We start from the raw sequence: 18115 nt of genomic DNA, 5'->3' as shown, positions 1-18115 counted from the left end.
AGAAAATTGAGTTACTTGCTGAAGGTCCCTTTTGTTAAATGATGGGAACTAGGTCTGAGGAGACAACCAATGAGCTTACCCACTGCATGATACTGCGTAAGGGTTAAAGTTTGGTTTGTTTCCCTTCTTATTTTTCTCCACCACTCTGATATCCCCATTCAGGTGGGAGTGAAAGGCTAAGTGGGGACATGGTCATTCTTTTTCCACTTTGTCCAAGACATTCTCGCACATCATTGAGTATAACACAGATTCACTCTCTAAACAGTATTTCTCAAATGCAGAGTCTAAAAAATGAAATCTACTGAGCTTTCCTTAAGAATTAGGCTGGGAGTTGGGGATGTAGCTCAGTCACAGAGTGCATGCCTAGCACATGAAAGGCCTTGGGCTCAACCGCTAGCACCAAAAAATAACTAAACCCAACAAACAAAAACCACTTGGTTCAGGAGTCTAACATCCTCCTCAATGTATAGCTGGGAAAACTTAATGAGTTTCCCTAGACACATTATTGTTTCATGAGTTGCAGGGAGCATGACTGCTTTCCCATCACCTCTCTACTACATGGGCCTCTGGCTATAAAGCCACATTAACAACAACTTCCCACTCATCTAAAAGTTAATTATCTGGTGCTGCAATAACAATATTTACCTCTTCATCTTCATCATCGAAAAGGGAGACTGACGTGGGGAGTTTGTTGGGCAGGAGAGATGCACCTTTGGACTTACTTGCATTTTGAGAAGAAAATAAATCCTGTCAGATCAAGAGTGAAGTTGCTGGTTATATCAGTTCAATACAAAACACTAAAGACTAGAATATCGTGGTCGCCATGCATCTAGGTTGAAAGGGAGAGGGAAGGTGGCTAAAACAATCTTTAAAGAGCTTCAGACTCTGCCCCGTTTGTGCGTGGCACAAATGCCTGATGTTTTAGAGGAGAGCCACAGGACTCTGGGGACTTCTGTGTTCCTACCTAAATGATGTAAAGCAGAAAGACATTTTCTAATGAATGTCCTATCAAAATTTTTTTTTAAAAAAAAAGCTTCTTTTTTCTGTCTAAAGAATCAGAGACAATCACACAAATTCAATAATGGAAACAGAGGCTAGATTCCCAAATTACTAAATCTATGATTGTCCCATTATTCACACCTCCCTCTCCTAAGATCATAATGTTATTTTCTTTAAATAATACAATCTAAGTTTCTATTTAAAACCATTTGCTATTCTCCTTAGCCATAGCTATAAGCTCTTGCAAACCAGAAAGACCTCCAAGATTCTGAAGAAATCATCAGAATAATAATGTGTTAATATGTTGGCTTGGACTGCTAAGAAAGCTCTGTGAACTGAGCCACGTGAAATTAGAAATATAAAATAGAACAACTAGCCCTTCAGGCAAAGGAACTTCAATATATAAGAGCCAGATAATTATGAGAACATATTTTCTAAGGCCTCTTTGGATAACTTTTTAATGATTAAATCAGTGATTAGTCCTCAAATATAGACCTAATGAGTATTGGAGAAGAATTCTTCTCAGCACAGTGGTTTTCACCTGGGATCCATGGAGTCCCATGTCCCTCCCACCTTTATATGCAGGTTTAAAAAAAGGTGTTCTGATGCTTTCAGAAAATGAAAGCAATCCAAACCAAAGAGTAAAAACCAATTTTTACATCACAATTTTGGACCTTTCTTGGTATTAGAGAAAAAAAGATATTTCAATCACCTCAAACATGTCCCCCAAAATGACTTCCTAGGACAGGCTTCAGCTCCATACTTGAGATATAAAAGAATCATTCCTTCTGCTTCAATGTTTTATTTCCCCTTGTTTTACTTTTTCTTGCCTAAGAATCCCAACAACATCCAATAAAATCATTCATTGTATGATGATACAAACAGGGCAAAGCCTTTGGTGGTGATTTTTTTTTAATTTTCTGGTTCCCTGACATTGCCACCATCGAGAAATAGGGACTATGCCCCTGCCATTTTTTCTGGATGGGCCTTTCTGACTGTCTCAAACAACAAACAGATGCAACATAAGGAACACTTGATTCCAAGGCTGGGTTACAAAAGGCAATAATACAGGCTCTTCCCTGTATTATTCTCTCTCAAGAATCTCACTTGGAACTCTGAATCACCACATAAAAGACTCAGCTTCCTTGAAGCTGCCATGCTAGGAGACCACTTGGGAATAGAGAGAGGGCCCAAGGAATCTTTCCCACCCAGGCACCAGACACATGAGTGGGATGATTCTTTGTCCATCCTCCCTCAGATATAAGTGACCCTTAGTGACAACTGCCAAGCTGAGCTCAGTCAACCTCTAGTTCCATAAGAGACAATAAAACTTGATGTTTGAAAGCACAAAATTGTGATTTGTTTCATAACACTAATAACCAGAACACTTAGTAATTTCAGGCTTTTCCCTGAAATTAACTCAACATTTGTTTCTTCCATGGACTTAATAATTACTGAACAGTAAGTAATACCAAGCATTAGTACCAGAGGTAGTATGTCAAGTATATAAGCAAGGAACAAAATGTTGTGGAGCTTAAACTAATTTGGGGTAGAGACAATAAACAATAAATACACATGGTCCCCTGGCAACACATGCTAAGAATAACAGAAGAGAGGAGAGGAGAAGGAGCACAGTGTGGTGCGTGCCAACAACCTTGTCCTCTGTAGGGCCATCAGTTGAGGCCTCAGAAGACCTGGAGGAGTAAGAAAGTAAACCAACGAGCTTCTGAGGAGAGCCTTCCAGTGGGGCAGGAGCCAGTGCAAAGACCCTAAGATGTGAGTATAGCCCCAATGGGTGACAAACATGGAGTAACTCAGAGTATGGGCCCTCCTGCATGGTGTCTTGATGGCTAGAAATCTGGCTAACCTAGACTTTAGCTAATTCCTATCTCTGTGCATGAGCCTTCAATGAAATGCAAATCTCAAAGGTGTTATTTACATCAAGTGCAATCAGTCCACCTCCAAAGAGTTATGTATTCATCCTGGCTTTGAGCACAAAATCTAACCTTGAGAGCTGAACATAGAGTCCACAGTTTCTTGAAATTACATGTAAATGTCTGCCATGTCCATATATTTTTCTGTGAAGGGAACTTACTACTTCCCTTTATATTTTTGTATGGGTCTCCATCCCAAAAGGTGAGCCCAAAATCACTTCTGAAAGGACTAGGTGTGAGGGAGTCAGAAAAAGCAGTGCAGCTTCTGACAGCCCACAGGGACCAAGGCTACCCACAACCTGTGACTAGCCATAAGAAGACCAAATACATGTCTCTATAGCATCGACCCCACTATCCAGTTAGCAAGACTATCAAAAAAGGAAGCAGCAGATTGCTTTCCATTCTGCTAAGAATGCCTTAGGATGTATACCAAAAAAAAAAACAGTGTAAAATCAGAGCATCCTAAGACAGTTCTTTCCTCCCAATAGATGAAATGGATTCAATACCTAAAGTAAGAAGTATTGCATACATACTGCTTTCTAAGGACCATGTATTTTTAAGACATTTGTTTCAAAGAAAGAAGTGAACTATTAAAGTCCTATGCCTCAAGGAACTGAACAACAAAAAAAATATGATCAGTCAACAAACATGAAAAAAAATGTTCAATATCACTAGCAATTAGACAAATAAAAATTAAAACTACACTGAAATTTCATCTCACTCCAGTCAAAATGGCAAATATCAAGAATACAAGTAACAACAAATGTTGGCGAGGGTATGGGGAAATGGGTATGCCTATACATTGCTAGTGAGACTGCAAATAGGAGTAACCACTCTGGAAAGCAGTATGGAGATACCTCAGAAAACTTAGAATGGAACCACCATTTGACCCAGTTATTCCACTCCTAGGTTTATACCCAAAAGGACTTAAAATCAGAATACTATAGTGTCATGGCCACATCAACGTTTATAGCAGCTCAATTCACAATAACTAAGCTATGGAACCATCCTAGGTGCCCTTCAACAGATGAATGGATAAAGAAAATGTGGTACACATTCACAATCGAATATTACTCAGCCATAAAGAAGAATGAAATTATGGCATTTGCTGGTAAGTGAATGGAATTGGAGACTATCATGCTAAATAAAATAAGCCAATCCCAAAAAACCAAAAGTTGGATGTTCTCTCTGATATGTGAATGCTGACTCACAATAGGCAGGGGTGGGGGATAGGGAGGGGTAGGGGGTTGTCCAGAAGGACTGGACAGCGGGGAAGGGGGAAAGGGAAGGAGGTTAGGACTGGGAAAGATAGTAGAATGAACTGGACGTAACTTTCCTACACTTATGTATGAATACACGACCAGTAACTCCACAAAAATGGGAGGTTATACTCCATGTATGTATGATATGTCAAAATACATTCTACTATCATGTATAACTAAAAAGAACAAATTTAAAAGAAAGTAAAGACTAATTTGGAAACAATTTCTAATCTCACATTCACACATGATCAAGTAAGAGAATTCCATACCTCAGAGTCCTCCTCATCCGAAAATAAACCTTTCTGAGTCTTTGTTTCTGACAAGAACTTGAGATTTTTGCTAGAAGGTACTGTAACCTTTGTGAGGGAAAAAAAGAAAAAATGAGGATTAGTAAGTAACACGCCTGAAAATTAGAGTTTACCTAATCATTCATTCAGAAAACATACTAAATCTCTTCTATGAGAAGGCACCAAGTCATGAACCTTGGGAATAAAGATGCTGTGGACTTTGGGTGTGTACAAAGTTCACACAATTAATACAAAGAGAGAATTTTCAAGCAAAATAATTTAAAAATTAGTTTAAGTTAGGAAAGAGGAAAGAAACAATTCCTTGAGAAAGTAAATTCCCAAAATGAACAAGGCCCAGGCACAGTGAGACAGTATAAGCAAGAGCATTCCAGACAGAGTACACTGAGAAAAGCAAGATAGAGCAAAAAGCATATCTGATGCAGCAGGGACAGGACACACTTCCCATACCATGCAATTCACAGAGGGGACATGTGCAATCAGAGATACCTAGAAAGGTAGGCTACCCAAGGGGCCACCATGTTCTGAATGCTGGGACTCTGGTGGCAGGAAGAGAAGTCAGGATTCATAGTAAGGTCATAACACACTGAGATGACTTAGGAAACATGGGGGTGCAAGCTGTGCAGAAGAGTGGGAGAAGGAAGCAGCTAAAGGAGCTTCAAGACTGATGAGGATGCAGTCACCAGCCAGACACAGGTCAATTTGAGAATCAACAAAAATGACGATGATGGGAGTGGGCAACAACATGTGGAATAAAGTATACCCACTCCCAAAATAACACTAAAAGGGGGGGGGGGATGAGGAGAAACTTCTATTCGAAAGAATGTCAGCTAGTAAGGATAGATGAAATGCAGAATTAGACATTTTTTCATATTCCTTACAGGATAAATGGTTCAGGAAAAGATCACCAGTGGATATTAAAACCACTGCATGCAAGGTTGGTAGAAAACAGGAGATTCATAGTGTTGAAACATCATTTAGACATCAGTCTATTAATGATAGAAGAAATGAAGGCACCTTTCCAGTGGAGCAGTGTGGTTAGCACCTTTATTTATTTATTTAGGTACTGGGGATTAAACCCAGGGCATTTAACATCTGAGCCATATCCCCAACCCTTTTTTGTATTATATTCAGTGACAGGGTCTCACTGAGTTGCTTAGGGCCTCACCAAGTTGCTGAGGCTAACTTTGAACGTGCCATCCTCCTGCCTCAGCCTCCAGAGCTTCTGGGATTACAGGCATACATCACCACTCCTGGATGTATGCCTGCAATCCCAGTGATCAAACAAATCACCAAGACATCACCAAGTGATCAAACAAACTGTCACAAAGACCACAGTAGGCTCGAGGCGTCTTGGGAGGTAAGGCAGTGGACACTTTGCCTGCCTATATTTTTGCCAAAAAGGCAAATCTAAACCTAATTTAATTAAAGTAAAATGATCAGGGAAATTCACATTATTATACATTCAACAAGACAACTGGCTGGCCATAAAAAAAGAAAAACATAGGAGGCATTGCTTTAATCTTGTTTAAAAAAAAAAAAAAGTGCTTTTTAAAACAAAATTTTTGAGACAAGAAAAAGAATTAGAATATGGACTACACGTAAGAGAATTTCATGTCAGTTATTCTTATTTTTGTCAGGTGTGATTTTACAAAGACATGTTGGGACAAATGGGAGAAATCAGAATGTAGACTAGATATTATATTCCACTAAAGCACTTATATTAATCTCATAACTGTTAATGGCTTTTTATTACACAGAAATCCTTTAAAGAGATTTTTTATATTTAGGGATAAAATGTCATAATGACTATAACCTACTTAAAAGCAGTTCAGGAAAAAAACTGTATAGAAAGGTTCAGATGCATATAATATTGGGCAAAATCCTAACAATTGTAGGTATGTGGGTGCTCTAATTCTTCAAAGTGCTTCAACACAAACATAAAAGGGAACAATATTTCCCTCTGGGCTTCAGATGAATTAGTAAACTGTCTCAGATCAACATTCCTTATTTTCCCTCCTGCTCACCGTTTTTTCTGCCCTTGCTTTGTTTTCATCTGTCTGATTCACAGTAGCTTCTGGCAAAGCTTCTGCTTTTTCTTTGAACAGATCTCCTTCTTCATCATGGAAGATACTGGCAGTGGATTTGGTGGATTTGACTTTTTCTTTAAAAAAGATATCACAGCATAAAATGACACTAGCATCAAAATCCTATCATAATATTCACAAATTAAAAAAAAAAGTCTTTCCCTTCAAAGGATATACAAAAATGTCATGCTATTTCTTATACGTAGTTATACCTTGGTAATTTTCTTCATCTTCCCCACCCTCTCTCTCTTGTTTTTTTTTTTTTTTTTTTTTGCTAGGGAAGTGCTCCACCACTGAGCTACCACCCCAGTCCCATTGCCTTGGTATTTCTCAAAGAGCACAACAGTAGCACAAATGAAACCCTGGGCAGTTAGTTTAACCATCTAAAAGAGAAGCCTGAAGAAAGAAACATCATTTAAATAAGTCACCACGTCCACACCATTCTAAAAATCTACTTTTTAAAAATACAACTATACAGAAACAGATAAAAACAAACCCTGAAATGCCCCAGAACTCTACCTGCCCACCCAAACAAGACAGACATCAGAAATAGTTTGGAATATGTGCTGCTAAATTCCCAAAAGTTAATATAATAATTTTAGGTACTAACAAGACTATAAATGAATTATAAGACAATCTGAGCAATGTGCCCTACCTTCTGCATTTGCCACTTAATGTACCTAGAAAATCTTCCCAAGTCCACATGTACAAACCTTGTTCTCTGAACTCCACTTAATGGAACAACCACAGCTTACACTACTGGGTGGTTTCCAACCTTTAATTCCCATGAGCACTGCTGCACTGAATGAGGCATGGGTCACTGAAATGAGGGTACTGACTCATGAGTGTCCTGATAGTCATCTGTCAAGGAATGTGGCAACAACTTTTTTGTGATGCCAAACCAATTCTCAAAGATGTCCATTGAGTGAGGGACCTCAGACTATTGTCATTTCATTAACTGTCATTTCAGGTTATGGGTCTGGGTGTGTTATGCACCTGCCTGCACTCTTTCTAAAAGAGCTAGACTATCATTTCTCCTCATGTTTTTGCTTCTATCCCTACTTCCTACACCTAACACTGGAAAAGGAGAGTTAGTCCAGATGGTCTGCTTCAAAATACATTCTGAACTCATCTATTCCTTATACCACCCTTTCTTTTTTTCAAATTGTTAAAAGTATGTACACCTTAGTCATCTTTCTTTTCTGGCAAAGCCATTGAATCCTGCTCCTCCAAGTGTGACCTACAGAGTAGTGAACTCTGCCTACCAGGGAACTTGTTGGAAATGTAGATTCTCTCAGGCCCCATCTTAAGACACATTCATTCAAAACCTTCACTTTAACAAAAGCCCCTGGGAGATTAATCTGTACATTAAAGAACAAACACCTTAAGAGGAAAGACTTTATGAACACACTTATTTAAATCTGGAAGAAGAAAAGGGAGAACCAAAGTAGACAAAGAGCTAAAGTCCTGTTATTCTTGGATACTTGAGTTTTTAGCAGAGAAGAGAAACTGGGACTAAATGACTAGTGTACAATACTCTGTTCATATAATTTACTAAAGGTTGCTGGAAGAACATATAATTAAAACTTAGTAATTCCAAAGGTCAGAATTATAATTTTTTAGCAGAAATTATAGGGGAAAAGATTTCTGCTCTGAATGAGGAGGACAATAATTAGTTTCTGGAGCAGAAAATATTGGTCCATTAAACAGAGACCTCCAAGTTTGCACAACTTTTTTAAGTATAGATGAGACAATCACAAAAACACTTGAGAAGAGATTCTGGAACTGAAGACACACAGAACTAGGGAGCTATGTCCTTTTTAGGTCAACATTCTTTTTCTAACTTCAGAAACAGGTACCTGTCTTGGAAGGTTTGCTGCAGGATGCTGCAAAAAAGTCATCTTCATCATCATCATCATCGAAGAGGCCAGCAGGAGCTGGGAGGTATGAGGTCTTCCCTGGAGTGGGCTGCTCAGGCTTCTGGGACTCCTTCAGTGATGGAGCAGAGGGGGCCCCAAATACATCAGTGTCCCCTGGGGGTGGAAAGACAAGACAGCCACAACTGAGAGCCAGGGGAGCCTCCTGAAAAAAACCAATACTATCTACCAAGAAGTATTAGCTTCAGTTTATACACAAAACACAAAGACAAATAACCTCTATTTCTTACTGCTTGGGATCATACCACAATGCAGAATGACCTGGGCAAACACACAAAAAAGTCCAAGGCCACAGATTGTTTTGTTTTTGTTGTTTTGGTGTGGTGCTCAGGATCATGTGCATGCTATGCAAGCACTCTACCACTGAGCTATCCCCTCAATCCCCCAGGCAACTGATTCTAAGAGAATATGAGCTGATGTCAGAAAACAACCTCTTTTAACATACTGTTCAATGCCCTCTGAAGCTTCCAGGTACCTCTTATTCTCCAGTCATGCCCTAGAAAATTACAGCTTAAAAAAAATGACAAAACATTAATTGTATACTTATTTAAAAAACAAACACCATGTTACCTAAAAACACAGACACAGCTCCTGCTGGGATTTTCTTTCCAGGTTTGGTGGATGAAGACTCTAGATAAAGAAAGGGACGATCACTTCACAAAGAAAATAACTTTCCTAACTGTTAAACTCACCTTTCCTGAATCATACGCAACATGACACATACCTAAATAGGAAACCTGTTGAAACTAATTTTTCCTAAGTAAGCCATTTAAAAATTCTTGGGTATTTTTGTTCTCTAACAACGCCAAGAGTTCTCCCTGAGGATTGATATAGTCCAGCTGTAATTTCTGGGGAAGGTCATATGACTACAGTCAAACAGCAGTAGTGGGGACTACTAGGGGAGGCAGGGACAAAGCAACCAGGTCCCACAAAATAATTCTAACTCTATTCCAGCTTGATGAGCTGAACAAGGAAAAAGGAGTAGTACAAAGTGTGAGACATCAATGAAAAAAAGTGAAGACAATAACAGCAAAGAAGAAAATGACATAAGTCAGTCATCAGGAGACAAAAGGTAGAAAACAGAACCCAAAGGACAGTGAGCTGATGTCCCAATACGTATGGGGAGGATTCCAACCCTGAGGAAATGTTGTCTGGTCAAGTTGCTTAAAACAACTAATTCCCAAGAACTACCTCAAATCTAATAAATCTAATAAAACTGCAGGTTCACAAAAAAAATTATAAACTTTTCAAAAACTCGAAACATGGGCTGGGGATATAGCTCAGTATTAGAACACTTGTCCAGCATGTGGAGGCCTGAGGCCTGGGTTCAATCTCCAGTATTAAAAAAAAAAAAAAAAAGTAACCCACTCTACACAGATGATTCTGATGCACAAGAGCTGGGGAATTATTGATGGCCAACTTATATGCAGAATATTAAAAGTGCTTCTTTGAATTTAACTTCTTTAAATTAAAGATATCATAAACACTACTACAGAGTACTTTTCCTTTTTGTGAATTCTCTCCCAAAAAAAGAGGCAAATCTGCATTTTAGTTTATAGATGTAATGTTTTTTCTAAGACATGAATGAGTGAAATCAAACTATTTTCAACTGGGCCAAGAAAAAAACAACAGCTTTCAGCTCAACAAAGAAACAACTTTGGGCATTTCATCTCCTTACAGGAAAGAAACAGTTGTGAAACCCCACAAGGAAAATGCAGAGTAGGTCCAACCCCAGCTTACCTTCATTAATGGGGGCTTGAGGTTGCTGATCCCGGGGGGCTTCCCTGAAGAGGTCACTCTAGTTGTAGTAGGTATGTGACAAAGAATTTAAAAATGTAAAGGTAAATATAGCTGCATTTGAAGATTTCTAAGGAAAAGTACCCTGTAATTCAAAGCTATATATGTACTGTTCTGACAGAAAATCAGTCATCAAGTGAAGACTATTGCAAAATAGAACCTTATGTAATTTGGGCCTGCTTAGGAATTAAATACAAAGATCAAATAAGGTAAGAAATAATCACCTATCTGACCAAGTAAATCCTTCACTATTAACACTCACTCTCACATTCTCTCCTCACCTACCAAAGGACAGCAGGAAATAGTATTTCTCACTCTATGATTCTGAAATATGTCCCAAAATAGGAAAACAGAAGGAACTTCCAAATAAAAAGCTATTTTTCTCCTATATTTCTTTCTTATGAACCCATGACAAACAGCTATAGGAAACATAACTGAGTACTGCTCACAAACCTCCTCATCATCATCATCATCAACTCACCTCTTCATCATCATCATCAAAAAGTCCTTGTCCTCCACTGAACAGTCCGCCTCTAGAACCAAATGGTGAAAAGTCTTCATCTGTCAACTTGGGGGGTGCAAATAAGTTATCTTCTTCATCTAGCAAGCAGAAATGTTATGCAACAAGAGTTAAAGTGTGTTTGGAACCCAGATTCCTGGGGCTGCCTCTACAACATCCACAACACTGGAATGGAATTTAATCATCTCTAACCAGGAGCACCTGAAGGCACACTTGCAGATTTCATACAAAAACCTATTAAACAGTTCACTGAGTCCCTCAAAAGGGTCTTGGGGCTCTCATTCTCAAGTTGGTAAATGTCCAGAGCATAGTCAATTCTTCAGGAATCCTCCTAGACACATTTACTTTGAAGTGAGAACATAGCTCAATTGTCACATTCAAGACCCATCTCCCCAAAAATCTAGGGGAGAAGCAGGCTGAAGAAAGAGATCTACAGATGGACATAGCAACAAGATGAATGTACATAATGGACATTACTATAAAATACAAAAGGGCCTGCTATAGTCTTTACTGAAAATGCATGCAAACAGTCAGGTAATGGCATCTATAAAAATTTAATAATTTAAATGTTTACAGACATTTTGCTCCACATCCACCCCTCACCCCAGGACCCCAAAACATGATCTTTGATTGTTTTTGGGTTTTGTTTTTAATATTTTTTTTACTTGTAGTTGGACACAATACCTTTATTTCATTTATTTATTTTTATGTGGTACTAAGGATTGAACCCAGGGCCTCACACATGCTAGGCGAGCGTAGTTCTACTGCTGAGCCACAACCCCAGCCCCAAGTAGTTTTGAAAAAGAGTTCACTTGTCAGCATCTAAAGCAACACTTTATAAATGATACATAAACAATATTCCTGAGTCTAAAAGGCTCCTTAAATAATCAAATTGAGGGGAAAGGCCTACCATCCGAAGGTGTTCTCCTTTCCTTCTTCTCTTTTAATGTCTTCCGGGATTTTGCTTCTCCTATGGATAAGATTTGAATATTTCTATTTTAATAAGACATAGTCCATCCTTAGTTTTTGTGTGAGTATTTTTTCTCTCTACTATTATATGATATTCACTCTCTCTCTCTTTCTCTCTGATTGTCTATATGTCTGTCATCCTCATGACTCAGGCTAAAGACAGACATTCAACTTCATATCTCAGCTCCAACAGAGCACTTAACCCAATGCCTTACAAATAGAAGGCATTCAAGAGAGTCATCTTTGTATGTCAAAAGGTTGCTGCTTATATGCCAAGATCATCTTCATATCAGGACTGTACTTTTTCAAGAGATCATTCTGATATCTATCCTATTAAATAACTACAATATACTACATAGTGTATTTTCTTATTTAGTCAATACATTGGAGTAAACATTTAGTCAGGAACTCAATCTAGTGCTCACAGTCCTCTGGAGTACCCATTAATTCCCTGGAATTGCATGTAAAATCTTATATACAAATGCACATGTTCATTTTTCTTCCAGGGTTCACAGTGTTCCATTATCAAAAGCGGTCTATGAATCAAACACAGAATAAGAACTACAATGTAATTTGAAAGGGAACTCCACCCTCAGTGAAGTCAGCAGAGGCTCCCACACGTTATTTACTACCCCCATTAACTATCCTCTGAGGCTCACCTATTTGCTCCTCTTCTAGTCGGTTAGAGGCATCCCCTTTGATCCTAGCTGCCAGCTCATCGGCAAATGATGTAGGTCTTTTCTATGGACAGAAGAGAACAAAAGAATTACTCTTATAATAGATAACTTTTGGTCACCACAAAATTATACATATCAACACTTTCGAAGAAACTGTATCAAAGAAAAAAGTTTAACTAGATGAATTTAAACATATGCACACTATGGAGATAACGAAAAGAACGTGATTCATAATAGTGTTCCTTCAAAAGGAGATATGTGTTCTTTGTTACCTTATTTTTTTACTAGCACACTTTAATACCTGAAAAATCTAAACAAGAAAATTATCATAAGGTGCTTGGTAAGTGACGAAAGAGCTTTAAGTCTTAAAACTACAGAACTGAATGTATTCTGAATGATCTGAGCTGTAAAATTGTAACATTGAAAGAAGATGACAATTGTATGGCAGGTGGGGATGCTCACCATTGTTTTCACCAAAGTGTAAATGCAATTACAAATATGACACAAAAGATGACTACAAATGTAAGTGAGTAGACAAGGACTGAGTCATGGGCACCATTTCTAAAATCTGGCCAAGTGACAGCAGCTACAGTCTTTCTTACTAGTCTAGTATTTTCTTCAATATCTTCAATATCTTCCTCTTCCTTCTCAGAGTCAGCAAAAAGGTCACCATCCTCCTCTTCCTCTTCATCACTCATTTGTGCAGTGTGCTGAGTGTAAAACAACAGATTTGAACTATTAGTCACAAATCATCAGGCTCAAAAAGAGATATTCTCGTGGCTAGGGTTGTGGCTCAGCCTTAGAGCACTCGCCTAGTACGTGTGGGACCCTCAGTTCAATCCTCAGCATCACATATAAATAAATAAAGGGACTGTGTCCACCTACAACTAAAAACATTGAAAAAAAAAGAGAGAGAGATACTGTCACTTAGTTTTGCATTTCTCCCTTCACAAAGGGAATAACTAATAGATAGATTGATAACAATGATAGTAATGTAGCAAACAAACAATGAAGCAGAAAGTATATGTGGCAGAACAAATAATACACAAGAATTAATTAGAATACAAACAAAGAAATTACTTTTTTGCGGGGGATAATACTGGGAATTAAATCCAGGGACACTTTTCCACTAAGCTACATCCCCCCAGCATTTTAATTTATTTTATGACATTTTAATTTATTTCACTAAGATACCCAGGCATACCTTGAACTTGCTATCCTTCTACCTGCTGAGTAGCTGGGATTAATTACAGGTGTGTGCCAACATGCCTAGCTAGAACTTATTCTTTCAATAAGGATGTAATAGCAAGAACATACAACTGAAATACGAAATATTCAAGAAGTTCATCACAAGAGAAATAAATAAAACAATGTCTTATTTTAATAAAAACATTAGGTAATAGTAAAAAGAAATAAACTATAACAACTAAAGAGCCATCCAAGTAGACCAAGTAAAAAAGAGAATGACAAATCTAGCCTAATACCCTGCCCCACTGTACTGTATAATTTCTAAGAATTCAAATGTATTTGCAGAATACATTCCATTATAAAAGCAATGGAAAAGACTTAGAAAGGCACATTGCCAGATCATAATATCAGCTGCCTCTGAGGAGTATAAGAAGAAATGATGGTGGGCTTAAATACAACCTTATTTGTTGAATTCTAATTTTTAATTTTTCTAAAGGTACCTAGTATGTCTAATTTGTACAATCTTTAAAAGGTTTTTTTTGTTGTTGTTTTCTTTTACTGTTTAAGTCACTAAGAGAATTGTCAGCACTATGCCAAAAGGATTTTATTACCTAATTTAATCCTTAAAACCGTGAGGTTAGCTATGGCACACAAAACCAGTCTAACTCAATAAAAACAGATGGGAATTCAGTGTTTTTTAAACACTGTATTGTACTGTTTGAAAAACTGCTTGTATTTATAAATATTAACAGCAAATTTCATAGAAAAAAAGTATCTTCTGACATTAGACTGCTTATTAAAACTATAGAGACCAACCATATTTCTGAATACAACCTGGAAAATAGAAGTACCAATCAAAAAGTACAAAATGCTTCATTAGATTTCCATTACCAGGTGTCAACCTACTTTACATACAGAGATATGAAAAACTGTGGTATATGTGTGATAAGAATTGTAATGCAAAAAATGTACATGTATAAAGACATGAACTGGCGTGAACATACTTTATATACAAAGATATGAAAAATTGTGCTCTATGTGTGTAATAAGAATTGTAATGCATTCTGCTGTCGTGTATTTAAAAAATTTTTTTAAAAAGATTCCCCTTACTACCACATATCAGCATGTTTGAAAACATAGAAGAGGCTAGAGATATAGTTTATAGTAGAGCGATATGTATGTGTGAAGTTCAATCCCCACTACTAGAAAACACAAACACACACACTTACACACAAGTAATTTTACAAAGCAAATTACAAAGACTATTCAAAATGACAAGGAAAAGCCGGGCACAGAGGTGCATGCCTGTAATCCCAGCAACTTGGGAGGTTGAGGCAGGAGGATCAGGAGTTCAAAGTCAGCCTCAGCAAAAGTGGGCACTAAGCAACTCAGTGGGATCCTGCTGTAAATAAAACACAAAATAGGTCTGGGGATGTGGCTCAGTGGTGGAGGGCCCCTGAGTTCAATCCCTGGTACTCCCCACAAAAATATGACAAGGAAAACATACTGACATAAAAGAACAAAGAATAAAATATGCATGTTACAAAAAGAACATGCCCTTTGATAGATAAACAAAAATTAAGATAACTTGCTAAGACAGTAGGAAAGATTATATTCATCTTGTGATCATTAATGTCTCAAGATTTTAAAATGAGGGCTTGGGATGTGGCTCAAGCGGTAGCGTGCTCGCCTGGCATGTGTGCAGCCCGGGTTCGATCCTCAGTACCACATACAAACAAAGATGTTGTGTCCACCGAAAACTAAAAAATAAATATTAAAAATTCTCTAAAAAAAGATTTTAAAATGAGAAGAGGACTCATAGTTCAGTTTGGATAATGGGGTATTCTTTTTATAGGATCTTTTTCAAAATTTCTTTTTTTTTCTTAAGGAAAATGAAATCATAAAGCAAAATTGTGAAAAAATACAGAGAGAGTAGTAAACATAAATACAAAGGAAAATTAGTTGTAAAACATGAAAAAACCCTCACTTTGTCATAAATGTTTCAAAAGTAATTTTAATATATATGTAACACTTCAATTAAAATTTAGAAGTAAATATCATCAGATGTATAAATATCCCACCATTACAAATAATTACAGTGCACCAATAAAAGAATTATGGAAAAAAAACAGAAATAAAGTCACTTCAATACATGAGCCTTACCTGGTTTTGATCATTGTCACTATGATTGGCAAAATCATCATCGGACTCCTAGTGGGGGGGAAAATAACTTTGTTGTTTACAAAGGCTTTACTTAGAAGCACAGAAATGATTTTAGATAAAGACTGGGGATAGTTTAGCAGAGGAAAAGCTCTGACACTCAATCTCTCATACTGACTACTTGCCACCTTAAGTATCAAGATGCAAATAAGGTGGATAGTTGACAATTATTATGAAAGGTCCTATCAGCTAATGTAATTTTTGTGGTCCAGTGAAATACCTCTAAACATTTGTTCTTGGCATCTGTACTTTACATTCTAATCTTTGGATTCAAAGTAAGAGCTACACATTTAATTGACTAAATTTTCAAAAGCTGGTGTGTTATTTTACATTTTGGATCAACTTTCTATACTCCCTCTAGGTAGAATAACTACTTCATCAGGACCAAGAAGGGAACATAAACAATTTAGTAAAGAGCTGTATCAACAGGTTAAAAAAAAAAAAAAAAAAAAAAAGATTCAGTGAATAACTATCTATTGTAGCAAGGCTGCTTAAAGAAAAGTCACTTCTTACTGCTAGGTTTTTTGTTTGGAAGGCTGAAGGAAGGATGGTTGGGAGGGAGACTAGAGAAGGCAGTATGGATGAGAAGACAAGAATGTGCACACAAAATAGTGTCCTTTTGGAAATCTGATACTAAGGACCATCCTTCAAAGTTTCTCTGCCCTTTGCAATAATGAATACTCCATCTAAGAATAACTCAAGACTAGATCAGGGAGTCAGACTACATGCTATAAATACAAAAATGCTAGAGAATGCTTTAAAGCATCCTCTCATCTAGAAAGTTTTGTAGTTAAAACATGTTAAATGTAGATTTTTTTTCTGCTAGGATTATACAGAAAAAAATACATTCAAAGACTTTATCATAAGTGGAGATTTCACCAAAATATCTAAGCTGCCTCCTCAAGATAAATGGGAAGAAAAGGAATTTGGCAAGGTGGGAGGGAAAGTAAGGGTAAAAGAAATCCAAGCAGTGCTGTTTCTAACACAAGACAAAAAGAAAATCTAACACCAAGGATAAAACTTCAGAGTATGTCCGGGCATGGTGGTACACACCTACAGTACCAGATACTCAGGAGGCTGAGGCAGAAAAATCATTTGCACAAAGGGGTTTGAGACCAGTGTAGGCAAGCATAGCCAGACTAGTCACAAAAAAAGAACAAAACAAACAAACACACAAAAAACAGATCACCACCAATTCACAAAAATGTTTTGTACTTAGCTGGCTGAGCACATCCTAAGTTTCATGCTTACCGTGACCCAATCATAGCAAACAGTCCTTACCTCTTCTTTCTCTTCTTCACTGTCTACAATACTGCCACGATCGCTGCCTACAGAACCCTCTGTTGAGAAGAAGATAAGGGTTAGCACTAACATGCATAAGAAAATGTCCTTAATGTCCTTCCTCAAAATCACAAACAATAGCATGAAAACTATCTATACCCACTAACTGAATTAAAATTATATTTATTACATTAAGAATAGAAAATGTGTATGGTCTCAAAATATCTTACCACAAAAAAGAAAAAAAATATTCATAAACTGGCTTGTATTCTTCAAAGGTGTCAAGGTCATGAAAAGCAAAGAAAGCTGAGCAAATGTATCAGACTAAAAGATGACTAGAGAGATTTGACAACTAAATGCTGTAGGGGATCCTGGATTGAGACCTGGACCAGAAAAAGATAGTAAAAGATATCAATGGACAAATGGCAAAATCTAACTATGACTGAAGATTAGGTAACAGTATTATGTTCAATAAAACTTCCTGATTTTGGTCATTTTACTAGAGCTATATAAAAGAATGTCCTTGTACTCAGAAAACAGAAACATTTAGGAGTAATAGGACACAATGTCTCTAGTAGTTTCAGGAAAAAAAAAAGTGGATATATATATATATATATATATATATATATATATATAGAGAGAGAGAGAGAGAGAGAGAGAGAGAGAGAGAGAGCAAGATCAAACAAATGTGGTAAAATGTTAACTGACAAACCTGGGAAAAGGGCATATATGTGAGTTCTCTGCACTATTCTTACAATATTAATGTAAGCTCTCAAATTATTTTAAAATTAAAAGATACAAATGTTAAAAGTAACAAGACTATTTGGTGAAGAAAAGTACCTTCACTAGACAGCTCTCCAAGTCCTACATCTTCCTGCTCCATGAACAGCTTTGACCCAATGAGATAGGGTAAAGGACGATCAATATATAGATCCTACA

The 18115-nt window shown here is 37.2% G+C and overlaps 1 protein-coding gene across 3 annotated transcripts in view; it reads right to left on the bottom strand.

The window, feature by feature from the left end:
- Positions 1 to 18115, bottom strand: part of Washc2a (WASH complex subunit 2A) — a 58015-nt gene that overhangs the window by 25825 nt on the left and 14075 nt on the right. For all 3 annotated transcript variants that reach the window (XM_026410858.2, XM_026410859.2, XM_026410860.2), the window contains exons 6-18: positions 18017 to 18110; positions 17177 to 17235; positions 15839 to 15886; positions 13090 to 13197; positions 12470 to 12551; positions 11752 to 11811; positions 10803 to 10921; positions 10265 to 10322; positions 9095 to 9154; positions 8447 to 8620; positions 6528 to 6664; positions 4465 to 4551; positions 646 to 747 (exon numbers count right to left, since the gene is read on the bottom strand). In XM_026410858.2, the coding sequence (XP_026266643.1) occupies positions 646 to 747; positions 4465 to 4551; positions 6528 to 6664; positions 8447 to 8620; positions 9095 to 9154; positions 10265 to 10322; positions 10803 to 10921; positions 11752 to 11811; positions 12470 to 12551; positions 13090 to 13197; positions 15839 to 15886; positions 17177 to 17235; positions 18017 to 18110 (1188 nt within the window). The remainder of the gene's footprint in view (positions 1 to 645; positions 748 to 4464; positions 4552 to 6527; positions 6665 to 8446; positions 8621 to 9094; positions 9155 to 10264; positions 10323 to 10802; positions 10922 to 11751; positions 11812 to 12469; positions 12552 to 13089; positions 13198 to 15838; positions 15887 to 17176; positions 17236 to 18016; positions 18111 to 18115) is intronic.

The sequence above is a fragment of the Urocitellus parryii genome, chromosome 5 (assembly GCF_045843805.1).
Source record: "Urocitellus parryii isolate mUroPar1 chromosome 5, mUroPar1.hap1, whole genome shotgun sequence".
Taxonomy (NCBI): domain Eukaryota; kingdom Metazoa; phylum Chordata; class Mammalia; order Rodentia; family Sciuridae; genus Urocitellus; species Urocitellus parryii.
This window is presented reverse-complemented; position numbering and strand designations above follow the sequence as displayed.